The 18,698-nt window shown below is 35.0% G+C and overlaps 1 protein-coding gene across 8 annotated transcripts in view; it reads right to left on the bottom strand.

Moving 5' to 3' along the window:
- The window catches only part of LOC128938312 (sodium channel protein type 2 subunit alpha-like), a 39,529-nt gene extending 22,411 nt beyond the window's left edge, over positions 1–17,118 (bottom strand). The window contains exons 1-14 of one of the 8 annotated variants that reach the window (XM_054278499.1): positions 16,840–17,118; positions 15,093–15,211; positions 13,702–13,791; positions 12,722–12,850; positions 12,007–12,098; positions 10,910–11,146; positions 9,830–9,893; positions 8,564–8,705; positions 7,538–7,744; positions 6,434–6,724; positions 5,442–5,789; positions 3,773–3,905; positions 2,708–2,946; positions 720–893 (exon numbers count right to left, since the gene is read on the bottom strand). In XM_054278499.1, coding sequence (XP_054134474.1) covers positions 720–893; positions 2,708–2,946; positions 3,773–3,905; positions 5,442–5,789; positions 6,434–6,724; positions 7,538–7,744; positions 8,564–8,705; positions 9,830–9,893; positions 10,910–11,146; positions 12,007–12,098; positions 12,722–12,850; positions 13,702–13,791; positions 15,093–15,211; positions 16,840–17,112 — 2,538 coding nt within the window. In that variant the 5' untranslated portion in view covers positions 17,113–17,118. Of the gene's footprint in view, positions 1–719; positions 894–2,707; positions 2,947–3,772; positions 3,906–5,408; positions 5,790–6,433; positions 6,725–7,537; positions 7,745–8,563; positions 8,706–9,829; positions 9,894–10,909; positions 11,147–12,006; positions 12,099–12,197; positions 12,290–12,721; positions 12,851–13,701; positions 13,792–15,092; positions 15,212–16,839 lie in introns of all 8 variants that reach the window. The other 7 variants (XM_054278491.1, XM_054278493.1, XM_054278498.1 and 4 more) reach the window with 7 other exon arrangements.
- Between the last annotated feature and the right edge of the window lie 1,580 nt (positions 17,119–18,698).

The raw sequence follows: 18,698 nt of genomic DNA, 5'->3' as shown, positions 1-18,698 counted from the left end.
TAGTGACTCTCAGCAAGAGCAAAAAGAAAAACTTCAACATCATTCCAACAACCATAACTTCCATAGCATTTCATGAAACCCACACTTTTAAAATGTAATAAATTTTAGACGTTGCTTTTTTTTCCCCTGTGTGGTTTTTTTTTGTAGTGTTTTGCTTGTTTGTTTTAGCATATTTATGCTTTTCCACATGAAAGAAACAGCACACTAGTTGTATTTGTTCAGACAGTGGATTCTGAATACATACACTTTGGATATTACATGTAGAAACAAAAATATTTTTCTAATAAAATGAAGATTTTTTTTTTTTGCTAAGGGGAAAAGAAAAATCAATCTTCTTAAAACTTATTAAACCCATGAATTTTTTAATTCCTACATTTAAAAAAAACACCTCTAGACTTCTTGCTATTTCCAGACATGAAAGCCAACAAGACTACAAAGTTTTCTACTTCTCAATATACTCTAAAAAAATTGTACATTTCACTAAACTTTACTCATTCATGTTTAAACAATTACAATAAAATTACAGCTCTTTCCCCTTAAAGAATAATTGCTTCTGAACAGTAAAATGGCACACAGTATTCAATGATAAATAATTTTTAAAACAACCTGCAGATATACCCTGTGTCATTACTAAAAAGTATACTAAAAGGTGTCTTATTTATATGAACAGAGTTGAAATACAAATATAATTCATTAATTAATGCAGATGTATTATTTACCAATCGGAATGACCGGAGAACGGATAATCCATCCACATTTGACAAAAAAAGCTCCACCAAACTAAGAGTAACTATAAAACTATCAAAAATATTCCAGCCAACTTGGAAATAATTAAAAGGATGCATGGCAATTATCTTGAGAACCATTTCTGCTGCAAAAATTCCAGTAAAAACCTGAAGAAAAAAACATTACTGTTACTTTATGGATGAATATGAAGACGCTGAACCCACTGATAAAGAACAATTGAAGTAAGAAGTACCATCCCTTGACAGCAGGATGTCACTAAGTAAAATTATCACAAGCTGAACCCCAGAGAGAAGGTAAGTAGCAACATCAAAATGAACTGCAGCATAAATATGTAACATCAGTTAAAGCTAAGGTACATTTAGTATCTACTGAAGAATAAGCTACTCCGAACAGGCTTCAGTTTGCTCCTTTTATCTGCCATCTATCTAATTAAATCTAATTAAAGGAACTTTCCCCAGCAAGATAATGCACTTGCTCTTGTCAGAATGGAAGCTGCTTTAACAAAGGTGTGTGGGAACACATGAATTGGTCATAAATTGGAGTGATGTACCATTAACAAAGTCTATATAACAACTCATAAGTAAGCTTATCTTCTCTAACGGCCAAAAAAAAGCTCAATTATGCCAAGGCTTGAGTAAGTAAAACTCCTTTCTGACACTGAATGCCTCTGACATCTTCTGAAGCAGCAGGCAAACCACATCTCTGAAATAAATTCCTTGTATTTACTATAGATGTATGACCACCAGTATCTACAAAACTGCATAAATTGCTATCATTCATGAGAAAGATCAAAAAAAGTTCAAAAAAGTCAGGAGCATTTTACAGTCCCTAAAATGCAGAGCTACAGAGTTCAAAAAGGAAGAAAGCAACTGCTGAAACCATACCAGTGTCATAGTGGCATACTGGCTGACTGGGAGCACACAAAAATTCCTGGCATGAAGGAACACTTACACTCACACATACTAAACTACTCCATTACATAGGAAAGGTAGGAATGGGAGTTTTCTGGGTAAAACATACAAACACAATCACAAGACAGCTCTCTGAAACAGTTACTGATCCTCATCTATTTGTCTGCCTTATCTTTTCCTCAAAGGCATCCTGCATGTATTTTAAACAGCTAGATGAGATATTTCTCTTGTACAGATAAGGATCTCTAATTCCAGGTTAAGGTGAAAAAACTGAAATATATCCATATTGAATAAAAAAAAAAAATCAGCATATAATTTAAATGCTGATACTTTGACTCTTTAAGTCTGAGTATGTTACCAACATGTATTAGAATTTCACATATTCCAATAATCAAATTTTTTTATTATTTTTCTAGATCATAATTACCAGCATAACCAATTAGAATAAGCATAGGTTAAGAAGTATAACATACCTGTATTATTGCTTTTATAAACAAAATAAAGCTACTTCACCAAACCCAACTCACACACTGTCTCCAGTAAGGAACAAAACTCAGCTGTACCAATAGATACTCTTAGAATAAGTCACACATTCTTTGCCTTCCAAATTGTTATGGTCCAATCAAATAAATGGTCTTCAAGAAAATCAACACACAGTAATACCAGTGAAAAATAATAATACAAATTAGCATTCAGCTCTTTTTGTGTTGTCAATGGTACTTAGACTAAAAAGGATCTAACTTGACTCCTACTTATTTTTGTAATACTAAACAAAAACACGTCAGATTTCTTTCAGTTTCATGTAATTCAAACTCTGGCTTTTGGAAACGCTATTGAAGAAGTCGTAATACAGAAGACAAAATTTAAGATGCAACACCTCTCATATACTCTTATATACAACATATTCCAAATGGTATTTTTAGACTATTTTTAGTACAATTAAAACTTTAATATTTATTTTATGGGATGACAAAAACTATAAAAGCAATTCTATTCCAAAGAGAAATCAGGTTCCACCAGTATAAAATTTTATGGATTGAAGGACTTACCAGATTTCCTACTGTAAGTACAGTCTCAAACTGCTTAGTCATTGGATAATGTTCCATGGCCATAAATAATGTGTTTAAAACTATGCAAACAGTGACAGCCAGATCAACAAATGGATCCATTACAATAAATTCAACTATACTCTTCACTTTTAACCAGGGCTCACAACAATCCCAAATCAAGAAAGTATGGGCAAACTTATCCCAGCAAGGTGGACATTTTTGTCTGGATCCTTCAAGTTCTGGAGAAAAAGAGAAATTTACAGTGAACAAGTTTTGGAGAATGTGAAAGTAATTTTTTGTCTGGTTTTTCAAGTTTTAAACTGTATACCTGGAACCACTAAGGACACTTGGAGGAACATCCTCAGATTTCCAGGAACTTAATTTATTGTTTCTGACACAAAAGCTTTTAGAAGACTTACAGAAAAACCTCAAGTGTTCTGAGCAAATTCTTTAAAAACATGTCTATTTTTAATAACATATGATCTTGTTTAAAAAAACACAAAAAGCCATAAGAATTATGCTTACGATTAGGGATCTTTTTTTCAATAAAGCTTTCAACTTCAAAGTCCTTTTAAATGTCTAAGTACTTATTTTCAGGAAAAAATAACATTAATTTTAGCCTTAAAAGGGTTTTGAAAATTATTCAAGCTTTTTTCATTATTTTCACTAGTAGTCATTCCACTGTTCAAAGCAATCCTTGGACAAATTTTCTTCTCCTTATTAACTAAAGCCTGGCCTGGAATTTTCTCTAATATCTTTATGGTATGGTTAGTGGCAAATGTATCACAAGGCATTTCTTCCAATAACTGCATTGCTAAGCATGAATAACAAGCATAAAACACATACATAGTACCCATTTTAATTACAATGAGTTTTCTACATCAGCCTGCTTACCTGCTTCCTTTCTTTTTTCACTATGTGCATGCACTTTGTTTCCTGTTATTCAGTTTATATATTTGCAATGACTACGTATTTTTTTTCTTCTCTATTTGTATTATGGTATAATACCTTCAAGCAATCTAAGACTGTGTCAAGAAACTTCAAGTGTCTGCAGTTATAACATACCTTCCATTCTGTTTGTGATAACATCAGCTAGACTCATGGCCCTTTCCCTTAAATCAGGATCCTCCAGCAACTCCATTGGTATTTGATACGAACTTGTACGTCTGTTTTTTATTCCTATTTCTGTGGTAGTGCTCTAAAAAAAAAAAAATAAAAGGTGTGTAAATTTAATTCAGCTTTAGAAATACAAGAAATACTGTGGATTTAAAAAAAATTACTATTTTCATTATATACATCCTAATACAAGTAATACTTTTAAAACATTAAGAAAAACATTTGGATACTTAGTTCCCATACTTCCACTGCTTTATACTCAAATAACATTACTCCACTTTAGACACCAATAAATTTTGGAGGGGGCTACAGTCAAGAAAACAAAGAAAGATTTGCAGAACTTGTGTAAAAACAATTCCCAGTTCTATACTTGCTCTACCAATATTTCCATTCTAAACTAGTTCATTCACAAGACCCTTCTAACAGGGGATTAATGCTAGGAAGATTCTGCAGCAACTATTCCATAAAATAAAGTTTTAAAGATCAGTTTTGATCTCTATACCCATTCAAAACTTATTTAAATTATATTTTCTAAATTCAATCATTATCAACTCTGATTTATTTTATGACTTTCAACTGAAGTAACAGCATAGGTCTGACCTCATTGATCCCAAAAATAAATACTTGTTTTTCATGACTTAATTTTAAAAAATGAAAGTTGTGTTCTAACTATAGTATTGAGCACATCTCAGTTATGAAGAATTTTTGAATGGATAAGGATGGGTAGACTTTTTTTCAGTCCATTAAATAAATGCATTAAAATAAACGTATAATAAACTGCAAGAAAATTACAACTGCAAGGCATCTGGCTGATAACTGCGAGGAAGCTGGCTCATGTACTTTCAGGTGCTATGACGCACAGAATTTGACCAAAAAAATTTTAGTAAAATAACATTTTTAGGAAAAAATATGCAAATGTCTCTGCTCCATTCCCAAAGCAGACTGAGGGAAAAGGAAAAACAGAGCAGAATTAAAATGTTTTGTTGGTTTGGGGTTTTTGGGTTTTTTTTAATTATACCCTGATCCTAGGCAGTGAGCAACTCAGTCTATGAAACCCAGGAGGAAAAAAATGCTTTCAGGACTTTTAAGGTGTCAACATAATTTTTAAGACTATGCTATATTTGCACAATACCAAATGTATGAACAAATGCATATTACTGACTGCATATTTACTGCAGAATAATGCATATTACTGACTTTTCTTTACTAAGAAAAATACACTTAAAAGGAGACTAAAACCACAAAGAAAAAAAAATTGAAATAATCTAATAATGTACAGGAAGCTTAGAGTTGGACATCCTATTTTGCACTAAAAAACAGATTTAGCAATGGAACATTACCAATCTGATTCATTAAGCAGATGTATTTACATCTTTTCTTTGCAGGTATGTAAAACTTACTGCTTTATTCTCTTTCATGCTTTAGCCTCTCACTTTTGACTAAATCACTTCAAACCCATTTCAACACAGCAAGATTCCAAAAGCATTCACAACTTCCCATCTATTTTCAAAGCAATAATTTTTGAAACATTGTCCATGCAATAAAGAAAGGACATGAAACCTGGAGTAATTTTAAACTTTCTTACATTGCCATCAGTCGATGGTTTATCTATTATCACCTCTGGCAGAAGTTGTCCAGTAGGAGACAACAGACCTGGTGGTCCATCCACCAAGGAAACCACTCCATTGCAATCCACAGTGCTGTGCATCTTCCCATTTACTGGGAAGACTGTCAGCCTTCTGGATGACCCACTGGCCTGGCTGATGTTGCTGCTGCGCCGCTCTGCGTGCCTGCGCGGCAGAAACAGAGACCCTCTCCTGCTCGAGTTATCCTCAAACGTGCTGTGCTCATCGTCAGCAAACTCATTTTCTGAGCCTCTCTCTTGTCCGTCGCCTCTAAAACTGAACAGACTTGTTCTGCTACTAGGCCTGGGAGAAAACAGGGAGCCATGAACACTCAGCAAAGACTGCAAAGGAAACATAAAAAACGACCATCTCAAGATGATAAGCATACAAAATTCATGTCTATGTACAAGAAAAACAATAATAATTTATATTCCCCTGGAATTTTTCAGTGTTATCTTTAATACACTGCCTCAGGCTGGTCTCAAAGATGCATTACAGATGAAAGTCAACTGAATGGGTAAATCTACAGTGTACCTAAAATAATGACTGCAGAGAAAAAAAAATAACCTATATAAGGTCATAGTTTTTTCATGCTCTAAAGAGAAAAACCAAGCTTTACATAAACTCTCAACGATCCACAAAGATCATGCATTATGTTAGAAGATACCAATACCTTTAGTCTTCTACATTCATACATTATACTTAATTATTCCTTTTATGAATTAAGAAGGCATTTCTATCTCAGATTAACTAGGAAAATGCAATACTGCTGTGCACGTTCAGGTCCTAAATAATAAAATGAGAGGCAACAAAACACTTTTTGAAGGTACACTTGAGAAAATAATACCAACTTACAGTTGGTATTTAAGAGAATGCTACATTATTTTTCCTTTGTTGCCTTACATTGCAAAGTTGCAGTGAAGTTTGTTGTATATGACAATAATCTCACAAATTCCAAAAATTACAATTGCATTATTCACAGTACCTGGTGGGATGATATAAATGGCTTCCCATAAGTTAGTCTGTTCCCATCAAAAGAAAAACGGAAACCTTTCTTTTTGATACTGCCATCTGATTCAGATTTTGGAAGCTTTTCATCCTTCATGTCATCCTCTTCTCCAGAGAGCTCTCTCTGCCTCCTTTTCTTCCTTCTATTTCTCCTTTCTTTGGCACTTTTTGAACTAAGCTTGGATGCATCTGAAGAACTATCTGAGGGTGCAGCATTCCCACTTTCACAGCTGTACTCAGTCATCTCTGCTGCAGCTGCTGCTATTGCCTGCCACAGCAATTATTTAACAAGATACTTTATAAATCACATCATTTTAAAAGAAAGATAATCTTATTCCTAAGATTTGTATCAAATTACTTCTAGTAAACAATGTAGTTGGATTGTGCAAGGCTACAAATGAAATTCTGTAGTATGAATGGAATTTGAATGGAGTTCTACTTAGCACCCATGTCATGGAGTCAGCCCACATTGTCTACAGTCACAAAGTTCATTAGAAAATATTTGAAAATTATTAAATTTATTAATTATAGTGAATGCAACAGAAAACAAAAGAGCCAAACAGAGTCATACTTCCACCTGTATTAATTTAGTAAACTAATCCTAGTTTTATTGTAAATTTTATTGTAATCCTAGCTTTTATTGTAAGTAGCTTCCTTAAGCTGCTTCCAGTCTTAGATTCACTAGTAGCAGCACAAGTAGCAAAAATGAATCAGAAATTTATAGATGAAAATATTCTACACTCTAATCAAGGGTTGAAAAGTATTGAAATTATTTCTAAGATGAGAATTTGGAAAATCATCATGAAAGTTTACAAGCTACTACCCCAAGATAACAGAGATTCATTTAAAACTATTATTCTGATTTGGATGCTACTCTTTGTTCTCAGTTCAGAAATTGATTACCACTTTAGATATTATATATTTTAAAAACAATAAAGAGGCATAGAAAAAGCAGTCTACAGTATTTGCAAGTTATGTTAAAGAATGCATTTTTTTAATATGTAAATTTAATTATTGATTTTGTTTTAACAAATAGCAGGCAAAGGAACACACTAAGGCCCAGATTCTTGATAGAAAATACCTGAGCTTCTTCTTGCTGCTTCCGCAGTTGTTCAAGCTTCAGTTTAAAGTCTGCCTCCCTCTGCTCTGCTTCAACAAGAGTTGCTTGATTTTGTTCTTCATAGGCCATGGCAACCACAGCCAAGATCAAGTTAATTAAATAGAAGGAACCCAGAAAAATCACCACAACAAAAAATATCATGTATGATTTGCCAACAGCTCGTAGTGTCTATAGGAGGAGAAGAGAAATCCAGCTGGTGAAGAAATGTATCACTTCTGCAGTTCCCAAGCATTAATGACTTTGAAAAGTTCAAAACTTTGTTGGTTTTCCTTCTGTAGTAAAATCATACACGTTTTCTGAATTACGAAGTAATTGTAATTCAGAAATATAAATATAAAGGGAGCATTCTTGAAGGTGAAAACCATGTCTAAGGATCATGCTGCTTTGCGACAAACCTCCTTCAATGCCTAATAATCTTGGGAAGTATGTGGGATCAGAGTTCTTAAGGTCAGTCACATATCACAGGTTGGAGGCTTAGAATGCTTACCATGTATTAGCATGCTTTCCCTTTGAAACAAACAAATGATCTAAAAATGGCACAATTGGCTAGTTCTCTAATGAGAAGATAGTATTTATTATAATTACACATTTGCACACACCATATAATGAAAAGCTAGTGTAAGAAAGTTAATTTGTATTAAGTCATGCATTCTAAGTTATAAAAATAGGACTAAGGGTACTGAAATTAAAGTTCAGGTTTTGCTGTCATTAAGTCTTTTTAAACTCAATATTGACTATTTTGAAAATATAACGAGGCACAAAATGAAATATACACTGCAAAAATTAAATTATGGACCAAAAAACCCTTCATGTGCCTCTTCAGAAATCATGTGAGATTCTGTATCAAGTGCCCATATCTGCTTAGTTTTGCAATTGAATTTGCTTCCTTTGATAAATGGCTAACAATAGCAATGGTATGTAATACAAATAAGAACAATTGATTTGGGGCCAGTAATACATTGACCACAATTTTAAAAATACACTCACCAACTGATAAAGATTTTCCCAATAGTCCTGTGTCATCAGTCGAAACAGTGACAAGAAAGCCCAACTGAATGTGTCAAAGCTAGTATATCCATAGTTGGGGTTTTTACCAGCTTTCACACAGATAAACTCTTCTGGGCATTTACTAGAAGAGGGAAACAAAACAAAAGAGGCAAAACAATCTATACACAAATTTCATATAACACTATTTTAAAAAAATTATTGTTTCTTGAGCTTCTTATGAGGCTTCATCTGTGGATGGTGCTGCTATTTATGGCTTAAAACAATTCAAAGATTAGTGAGGCAATTAAAAGTCTGTTCTTTAAAAAATAATCCAGAGAGTAAACAAGTGATGACAATATTTCCTTCTATTGTCTTTCACAATTTTAAACAAAATAAAGTTTTTTATCAACAGTTTGATATTACCTCTGAAAATATCTATTCAATGAAAATAATAAATGTACTTAACATAGATATTCCAATAGGTGGATACTTCCATGCAGGAAAAAGACAGCCAGCACACATATTTTATGCTTAACTTTGTCAGTGAGGCTGGCATACCAGATTTCTTGGCTTCTTCACATGAGCCTAATTAACAAATTCTACCAATTTGTCAAGAGCAAATAACCAGCACAAGGACACTTTTATCTCAATAAATTTTTCATATTGGTTTTGAGAGTAGGCGATGCAATCTTGATATCAAATGTAAGTACACTGTTTCAATTAGGACAGAAGAGCCTCTTGTCCCCAAAACCTCTATAGAAAAACACTGTGAAGATTTCTTTTCATGTATGTGTGCCTGTTTGATGTGCATTTATACACGTACACAAAATTATCTCATAGTTAGACACATGAGTTAAATGTTTACTAAAATAGTTTGAATGTTTTAAAATTATTACCAACCAAAACCAAGGGATGGACTGATACTTCATAAGCATATAGAATGATATGATTTGCTTATTATATGATTGCTCTTTTAGAGTTGAGAAATGGCAGGAAACCCATGGCAAACAATGTTCTTAAGTCCTTGATAACACAAGGTCTACCAGCTACATGGAATTTTCCAGTTACATATGAGCTTTTAAAACAAATTTCCAGCAAAGTATTTTGTCATTTAACATTTTTATTCATTCAAGTGTCCAGCTGCTAGGAACCATGACCATATTATTATTAACCGTGACATTAGGTAACTAAATTATCTTTTTAAAGTTTAGATTGATATTTTTTACATGTTTAGACAGATAATATGTCATTTTCAGTGCACCTTACCCTGCATCTGAGCTATTGCCACAAAGCAGAAAATCCGTTGCTCCTTCTGGGCGGTAGAAATGACCTAAAGAAAAAATAGAAATAACGTGTGTACAAATAAAAGAAGGTTGGGGTTTTGGGTTTTTTTTGTGAGGATGAATCTATGTTCAAGTCATCAGGTTTTGAATGTTCATAATCTCCCATTAGTGTTTTCCCAACAGTGGGTTTAAATACTGGCAGAATAATGTAACTGCTTGGGTTGGAAGTGACCTCAAAGATCTGTTTCCAAAACACCTGCCAGGGGCAGGAATGCCACTTAATAGATCGGGGCCCCATGCAACCTGGCCTTGAACACTTCCAGGGATGGGGCATCCACAGCTTCTCTGGGCAACAAAATAAAAATACATTGCAAAAATAAAGTCCTAGAATGATGCCTTTTTTATACCCTACAGATACAAAAAGAGCCTAAAATAATTGGTTTTGTGAGGCCTTGAGAAGACCAGGGAGGGAGCAGGCAGGGAGGGAGGGATGTGCGAAGATCTTCACTCTACCTGCAAGTATAACATGAAAGCTGTAATGAGGATGAAGCCTGACTCATCACAGGAGCGTACTCCTGAAAGATAAGAGGCCACTAATCAAAGTTTGAGCACAGGAAATTCTGAAATGATTTTCAAGAAAGTTTCTGTGAGACTGGTCAAATGCTGGCACATGCTGCCCAGAAGAAGCTGTGGTATCTCAATCCTTAGAGATGCTAAAAACTTGACTGGAACAAGGGATTGAGCAGTCTGCTCTAACTGGACCTGCAGCTGAGCAGCAGTTGGTCTGGACTGTGGAGATCCTGTCCAACCCACATGATTCCATGACCCTAAAACTAACTTAAGCCACTACATACATCTCTAAGTGCAGTTAAAGGAAAGAGCCATCACGTCAGCATGAGTTTGGGATGCAATATACACAAATTCCTATTCTTTGCCATCCAATTTCACCGGGTTTTTTTTAATCTTTAGGCAGAGTATAAAATAGGCTAAAGAGAACATATTATCTTGTGATTGTGTGTTGGTTTATATACAAATTTTAGCAAATTACAACAGTATTTCTTACTTTCGTCATTAATGTACGCATCCCAGTTCAATTCTGTATCATTAAAGTAAGGAACTACATGTGTTTCAAAGGCTGTTGAATTTTTTGATGGCCAGAACAGGCATTTATTCTTCAAGTTGCCCATGAACAGCTGCAGTCCTATCAGTGCAAATACACTCAGACAAAACACAGTGAGGATCATCACGTCTGAGAGCTTCTTCACAGACTGAATTAAGGCTCCAACAATAGTCTTCAGGCCTGCAAACAGAGGCAGATTTTTATCATAATATTAAATATTTAACTAAGCTAAAATGCAATCTAATCAATCTACTCTCCAAGACACTACTAAATACCATGCACAGCTTAAATAAAACAGTCTTAAAACATTTTCCAAAGGAAAAGCTACCAACAAGTTTCATCATTCCTGAAAAATAATTTGAAAATATGAATGGGAATGAATGGCATACATTCCAAAGCACCTGCTCTTCAAATCAACAGCTTTGAATTCATGCTCTCTATACATGTACACTACATCTAAAGAAAATAGTTTATTTTATTTTGTTTTTGATGCCTCTTGCTCCAAACCTTTGCCAGTATTCTATTACAATACACAACATTTGGTTCTATAACAGCAAACAAAGATACCACAATTTTATTTCAGTAGCAATTTTAATGTCTGCATTCTAATGCTTCATCTTCTGTTGGACTTGGGGTTTGGTGAAGATCGGCATCATAAGTTAATAATTACATCATGCAATCGCCATGCTACTCATTATTATCTTATTCCTCTGTCAGAAATTCAACTTTTACAAAACTCTACAATTTTCAATCCCAAATGTCTTTCATAAATATTTATATGTAACATTCACATTAAACAGACTTAATTTTGACCCTTAATGTGCGAGAGAAAATTTGAAATTATTAAATGGAGGAATATACAGGCTATGCAAATGAGTTCTTCATGCAATTGACTATTAAACTCTGAGGCTGACTGTTTTACAGAATTAGAAAATGAAATGAAATTGAAATTAAGACAAAATTCTGAATGTTTCTGTTAAAAACATGAGTTCAGCTTCTGTGCAGTTTCAGTCAGCCTCAGTGTTTAACCTCGCTCTCACCTGGAATGACTGATATTGTTTTCAAAACTCGGAGAACTCTGAATGTTCTCAACGCTGAGACATTGCCCAGGTCCACAAACTCTGTCACATATCTGTAGTGAGGGATTCCACACACAAACACAATGACAGCACACACAAAATTAAATAGAGGTGATGTAGAGTGTCTACTATTTTACACAGTTACTTCTTACCTGGAATTACAGAAATAGTTTTCAAAGCTCTCAATACTCTGAAAGTTCGAAGAGCTGAAAGATTGCCTAGGTTTACAAATTCTGTTATATACCTGTAGGATTAAATCAGAGTTATTCAGAATTGAGGCAGAGCTTATACTACTTACCTGGACCTGAAATCCAGAAATCCTGGTGCCTTTTTTTTTTTTTTAAGGAATAAGTTAAAGACTTGCATTCATATTTTCATGTTTCAATTAAGTTTTCCCTAAGAAATTCACCCTTAAGATTTACCATTAACTGCAAATTTAAAAGGAAACCTATAGACCTGCTTTTGTTTTAAAATCCTATTTTAAATTGATTGTTAGTGGTATCCACTGTACTGTGGAATAGTCCACTAATTCTGCTATGTGCTACACTAGGTTAAAATATTCTAGTGGAAAAACTTGAAGCACAATCCAGCTACAAGTAATTTAATATGAACTAATATAAGCCAACCAAACTATTATAGCTTGGTTATTTTACTTAAAAAAATATTATATACTTACGCAAAGGAAATGACAACAAAATCAAGCCAGTTCCAGGGGTCACGAAGGCACGTAAAATCATTTATACAGAAGCCTCTTGCAAAGACTTTTACTAGAAATTCAAAAGTATAAATTCCAGTAAAAGTGTACCTATGAGAAAACATGCAAGCAAAAGTTAGAGATTGTTGTGTTGTTCAGTGATACACCATGAGCATACAGCAAATTAACTCAAACCCAGTAATTAGTACATGCACTGAACACAAGTTATAAACTCACATAAAGTATGACTGGTTTTCCACCATTCTTTTGTGAGATAATAGGATTATACTTTTCCATTTTGTCAGAAAAATATTTTTGCAGTTTCTAGCACATAAGATTTTTTAATTTCAGCACTAATAATGATAACCGTGAATAACATGGAAAAAAATTTTTGTTCAAATAACATTTGAGCATGGTTGCCACATCAGAAATAAAGTCCATGGGCAAGTAAAACCTAGTACTTACTGAAGGTGCTTGACAGTTGACCACGTAGACTTAAGAATGATAAAGAATAATCCTCAGCAGAGGTATTTTCTTTAAAGAGTGGGTGTGTCCCATAATTAGATTTTGCTACACAAAATGAAGGTGTTTTGGAGGGGCTATGGAAAGCATCTTCCACACTGAAAGCCAGTCATTTTGGGTGGAATGACCAATTTCTTTTTTTCTTTTTTTAGTGATAAAGAACAGCTCAGGAAGGAGAATGCATGAAAACACTGCTTGTATGAACGTTCTGAGGAAATGTATTTATCAGCATTTTGTTCAGAGAAAAAGGTTAACAATGTCACAGCTTCCTTCCTTCGCAGAGCTTGCAGGACTGTACTGCTTTGGGATGACCAAACTCCGAGCAGGAAAAAGTGGATACTGGTATTATACAAGTAAGTAAAACTGCATGGTCTAGCTCTTAATTTGCTTTTCATTTTTAAAGCATTTTGAAAATTATTAGCCTATTTAAGTATACTTACTCTACATATTTTGCCCATTCTGGAAGATTTCTCCAGGTCATTAATACACAATTTGCCAAAATAGTGAGCATAATGACCTTGTTGAACAATGTTGACCATAGTTAAGGAACATATCAGTTTTAAAAGCCAAATTTGCATAACACAATATACAAGGAATTGACCAGGACATAGAATACTGACAACATATATAATACAAATCAGTTTACTATTACCAGCAATGTCATAAATAATGCAAAGACATTTCACAAGACACCTATCACAGAATCATTTAGGTTGGAAAAGACTGCTGAGGTCACCAAATCCAGCTTTTGACTCTTGACTTGTCAACTAGACCATGGCACAACATGCCACACCCAGTAACTTCCTGAACATCTCCAGGGATATTGAGTCTACCACTTCCCTTGGAAGTCAATTCCAATGCTTGACAACCTCTTTTGTGAAGAAATTCCTCCTGATGTCCAACATGAACTTCCTCTGGCGCAGCTTGAGGCCAGTTCCTCTTGTCTTGTCGCTGGTTACTTGTGAGAAGAGCCTGCCCCCCCACTTGGCAACACCCTCCTTCCAGCGAGTGGTAGACAGCAGTAAGGTCCCTCTGAGCCTCCTCTTCTCCAGGCTAAACACTCCCAGCTCCCTCAGCAGCTCCTCACAGGACTCACACCCTTCACCAGCTTTGCTGCCCTTCTCTGGACCTGTTCCAGCACCTCCATGTCCTTTCTGAATTGAGGTGCCCAGAACTGGACACAGCACCCAAGGTGTGACCTCACCAGTGCCGAGTACAGGGGGACAGTCATTGTCCCAGCCTTGCTGACCACACTATTCCTGATACAAGCCAGGATTGCCCCTGGCTTTCTTGGCCAGCTGGGCATGCACTGGCTCATGTTCAGCTGTTGTCTACCAGCACCCCAAGCCCTTTCCCACTGGGCCACTTTCCAGCCACTCTGCCCCCAGCCTGTAGCACTGCATGGGTCAATCTGAAGTCAATTTGCAGGACCGAGCACTTGGTCATGTTGAACCTCATGCTCTTGGTCTGGCCCATCCATCCACCCTGTCCAGGTCCCTCCACTTTTCCTGCCCTCCAGCAGACCAACACTCCCACACAACTTGGTGATATCCACAAACTTACCAAGGGTACACTCACCCCCTTCATCCAGATCATCCATAAAGATTTTAGACAGGGTTGGGTTCAATACTGCATCTTAGGGAACTCTACTAATGACTTCTCTTCTGAATTTAATCAGCAGATTAAATGACTAATCTTAGCCCAAACTGATTTTGAAAGAATATTTTTTTTTTTGGCAGGAACACATTCAAACACTAAATCAAAACTCCTAGTGTTAACATTAGTAATATTAATCAGTAACCATTTTTAACAAACCACTTGAAAAGGATATGAATGAACCAAGATCTTAATAGCTAGTCTTCTAGTGATATTGAAAGGAGATAAAAGGTACAAGGCAGGTGTGGCACTGAACCTGTGGATTGTCTTCGCTTTATCCAGTACTAGAAATGTCTTTAAAAATAGACAAAAAGGGCATGAGGGTAGTGGGGTTAGGAAATTAAGGATTTTAGAAACCTTGTCATAGTACAGGCTGCTTACACACATCTAAGTAGCTAAATTTATTTTCAGTAGAATTACAGAAGGAAATCACAGATTCTAAATTTTCATATGAGCAAAGAAAATGCTACACCACACATTCTTTGTATCTGTGCTCTTAAAATCTGCATTTCAGATTTTCTAGTATTAATTACATTAAAACTATAATTAAAATATGACTTTTTAAATTTAAAGCAGCTCTTTTACTTGCATTTCAGAACAAAATTGGCAATGCAAAACAAAGCACCTAAGTAACCATTTTTGGGACCTCACAAAGAACTATTTAAACATTCTAGCATGTTAAAACTGCTTTTGGGGGAGACATCCTTGACTTTTAAACTCCTTGACTTTATTGCTTGTGCAACCGCTACCACCATAAATGTAATAATTTTTTATTTTAAATAGGAGACACAATGAAATGTTCATCTAATGAAATCTTAATTCAATCTACATTCAATGATTATTCTCCCAAAATCTATAATCTGGAAATAAGCAGGTTATAACACTGAATATTTCTGTTTTCCAATGACATTTAACTATAAAAGAAACAGGTCATTTGTCAATAGTGATTGTGAAGTTAAGAGAACAAAAACTAAAACAACTAAAAAATCTGCATGATTATTAGTCTTCAACATTTTATACTAGAAAAAAACTGCTTTAATTAGGTTGTTATTACTGATATAATACAGCTATTTTGTTAAATTCTTATCTTGCAAGGCACTATTTTGTTGATTATTGAGTATTTAATTTCAAAAACTTATTCTATGGTTTTAATTCAACAAGTCATTTATTACACAATAAAACAGCCACTTGCTGCTTATTTTTTACTGCCTTTTTAATGTAAACTAAGCTTTGTATTCCTTCTTGACATCATTTCACTTCACATGCATATATAAAAATAACTTTCCTTCATCTGCACTTGCCAAAGTAAACACCTTGCTCTTTTCTTCCTTTTTATCAGTATATCTATAAATGAAACTGAATCAGTATATATCAATTTAGATTTTGTCTTTGCCTGTAACACAGACCCAATACTGAAACACAAAGACTGGTTTAGTCTTTAATTTTTTTTTTAATTTTGTAAAACAAATATTTTTATTATATTTTCAGGAATGTTTGACAGTGATTGTTCTGTCATAAGACTGAGTGAGGATTTTGTCTAAAATTGTCTGTAATAAGCTAAATATCAGGCATCATGTTTCTTACAAAAATCCAGAGAGCAGCCAGAGAGATGGAAAATTTTCAAATGGTTCAGCATTAAATCAGATCTGCAGAGATTACAGGACATTTAATATAAAATCCATTAACTAAAATACCATAATATGACACATTATAAGAAAAGTGTCTTTTCTTTTCTCTTTTTAAAAAGCACAACTTTACCAAGAGTTACAGTTGTCTTTATAGAGAAATCAAAATAACTAACATGATAGCACCTACTGCATAATACTTCCAACCAGTGCCTCTGACCAACTTCCCAGCAGAGCATTTATCAGGTTATAGTAAAACAGGAGTATCTAATTACATTCTTAGTACAAAACACTTACTTTTTTATTGATGTAATATGGGTCCAGGTCCTCCAGGGGTTCACACACCATTCCTGGAGGAATATCACCATAAATAAATGGCAGTGTCTTTCCTGCCTCTAAGTCATTATTTGGCTCTAGGTGATCTGCTTCATGACCAGCATCATCTGCAGGCTCCTCTTGGTGGCAATGAAATTTTTCATCAGCAATACGTTTTTCAATGGCTGCAAGAGATTCTTCAGTGAAATAGAAGAAGCTGTCAGGTCCTGGTGGTACCAGCATTGCCCGCGCCATCTTCTCATTCTGCAAATTTTAAATGCTTTTAGGCTCTTGTGTAAGAAGATCCTAGGAGGACATGTAGGAGAAAGAAAGAAAAAACAGAAGATCACACCACCAACAAAATCCCCAAATAGAAGCTTTTGGCATAGTCAGAATCTGCCTCTTTTCTCTTTATAAAGCCCTGTAGCAAGAAATATTTCAATTAACAGTCAAATATTTAATAGAAAAGTAGCTACCCCAGGCAAAGAGATAGAAGTTAAGAAGTAAAGAAAAAAATAAAGAAAAAAGAGATCAAATTCTCTTACAGTTTGTCAACTCAGGTTAATACCTCACAACAAAAGAAGAACAAAAAAATCTAACTTTCACTGGCCTAACATTAAGTTACATTATTGTGAAAAAGTAAAAAGTGTTTCAGCACAGCTAATTATTGCAGTCAATGGTCACAACCTCTACCATACAGATCTATGCATTTTTGGCGCACCATCTTAAAAAATCTTGCATTTATATTACAAAAGTAGAAAGAAAAAACATGCTATTTTTATTACTGTCAATTTCTTATGGCAACATTGCTCCATCTGGTGGCTTATACTATGACTGCCAAACAAATGTTTATATTATACTATCAGGTACTACACAAACACATTCTATCTATAAAGCCATATTCACAGGCAGAAAGCAACTGGCCTGAAATTCAGTCTTTCCCTTTTAGGCTTTCTGATTCATATCTACCTGATTTTTAACTGTAACTTTGACAGTGCTATCCCTCTGTAATTAAGGAAGTTACGATGGATGAAGTGTTTTAGATTTATACAAAAAGCACAGCACAATCAAAAGTAAAGTACTCTCTTTGAGACCAAGGTTATTTTCAAAATACTTAAAAATAAGAAATTCATTAAATTCATTAATTGATCATTTCTTTCTAGGTTATATTTTCCACAGTGAGTGTACAGTTAGCACCTAAGGGTGCAGTATCTTCAGAATAAACCAATTTTTTTTAACAGACACAAGATGGAGTCCAGTCCCACTTGCTGACAGTCATTAAGTGTTGTGGCCTTTGTCAACACAACATTGTGGTGAGTTGACCTTGGCTGGCTGCTCTCCCACTCACGCTCCACAAAAGGAACTGCGCAGGGGAGAATGAAGTGAAAAACTCCAGGTATTAAGACAAGCAGATCATTTACAAATTACTCTAATGGGCAAAATAGACTCACTTCAGGAAAAATAACTTACTGCCAATTAAAACAGAATTGGAAGGTAAAAAACATAAATCCTAGAAGAATTTTCCCTCTGCCTCCTTGCTCCAACAGTGTGAACTTCACTGTTCACACTCAACTCCTACACCTCCACCCCCAACAAGAGGCATGGGGAGGGTGGGGAATGGGGCTGGTATCAGATCACTGCTGTTCTTTTGCCACTCCTTCCTCCAGTTTTTCCCTTGCTCCAGCGTGGCCTTTGCAGTGCCTCTCCCTGAAGGAAAATTCACTTTCTCCAGGCTGGAGTCCCTCAGGGCTGCAGGCTGGGTGTCTGCTCTGGCACTCCCCTCCCCTATGGACTGCAGGGAAACCCCTGCTCCAGCATGGCCTGTCCCACAGCTTCCAGGG

The sequence above is a fragment of the Melozone crissalis genome, unplaced genomic scaffold, assembly GCF_028551555.1.
Source record: "Melozone crissalis strain CALT ecotype California unplaced genomic scaffold, PUWL_Pcris_2 ptg000023l_1, whole genome shotgun sequence".
In the NCBI taxonomy this organism is placed as follows: Eukaryota; Metazoa; Chordata; class Aves; order Passeriformes; family Passerellidae; genus Melozone; species Melozone crissalis.
Note: the sequence above shows the minus strand (reverse complement) of the source record. Positions and strands in the feature narration are given on the sequence as shown.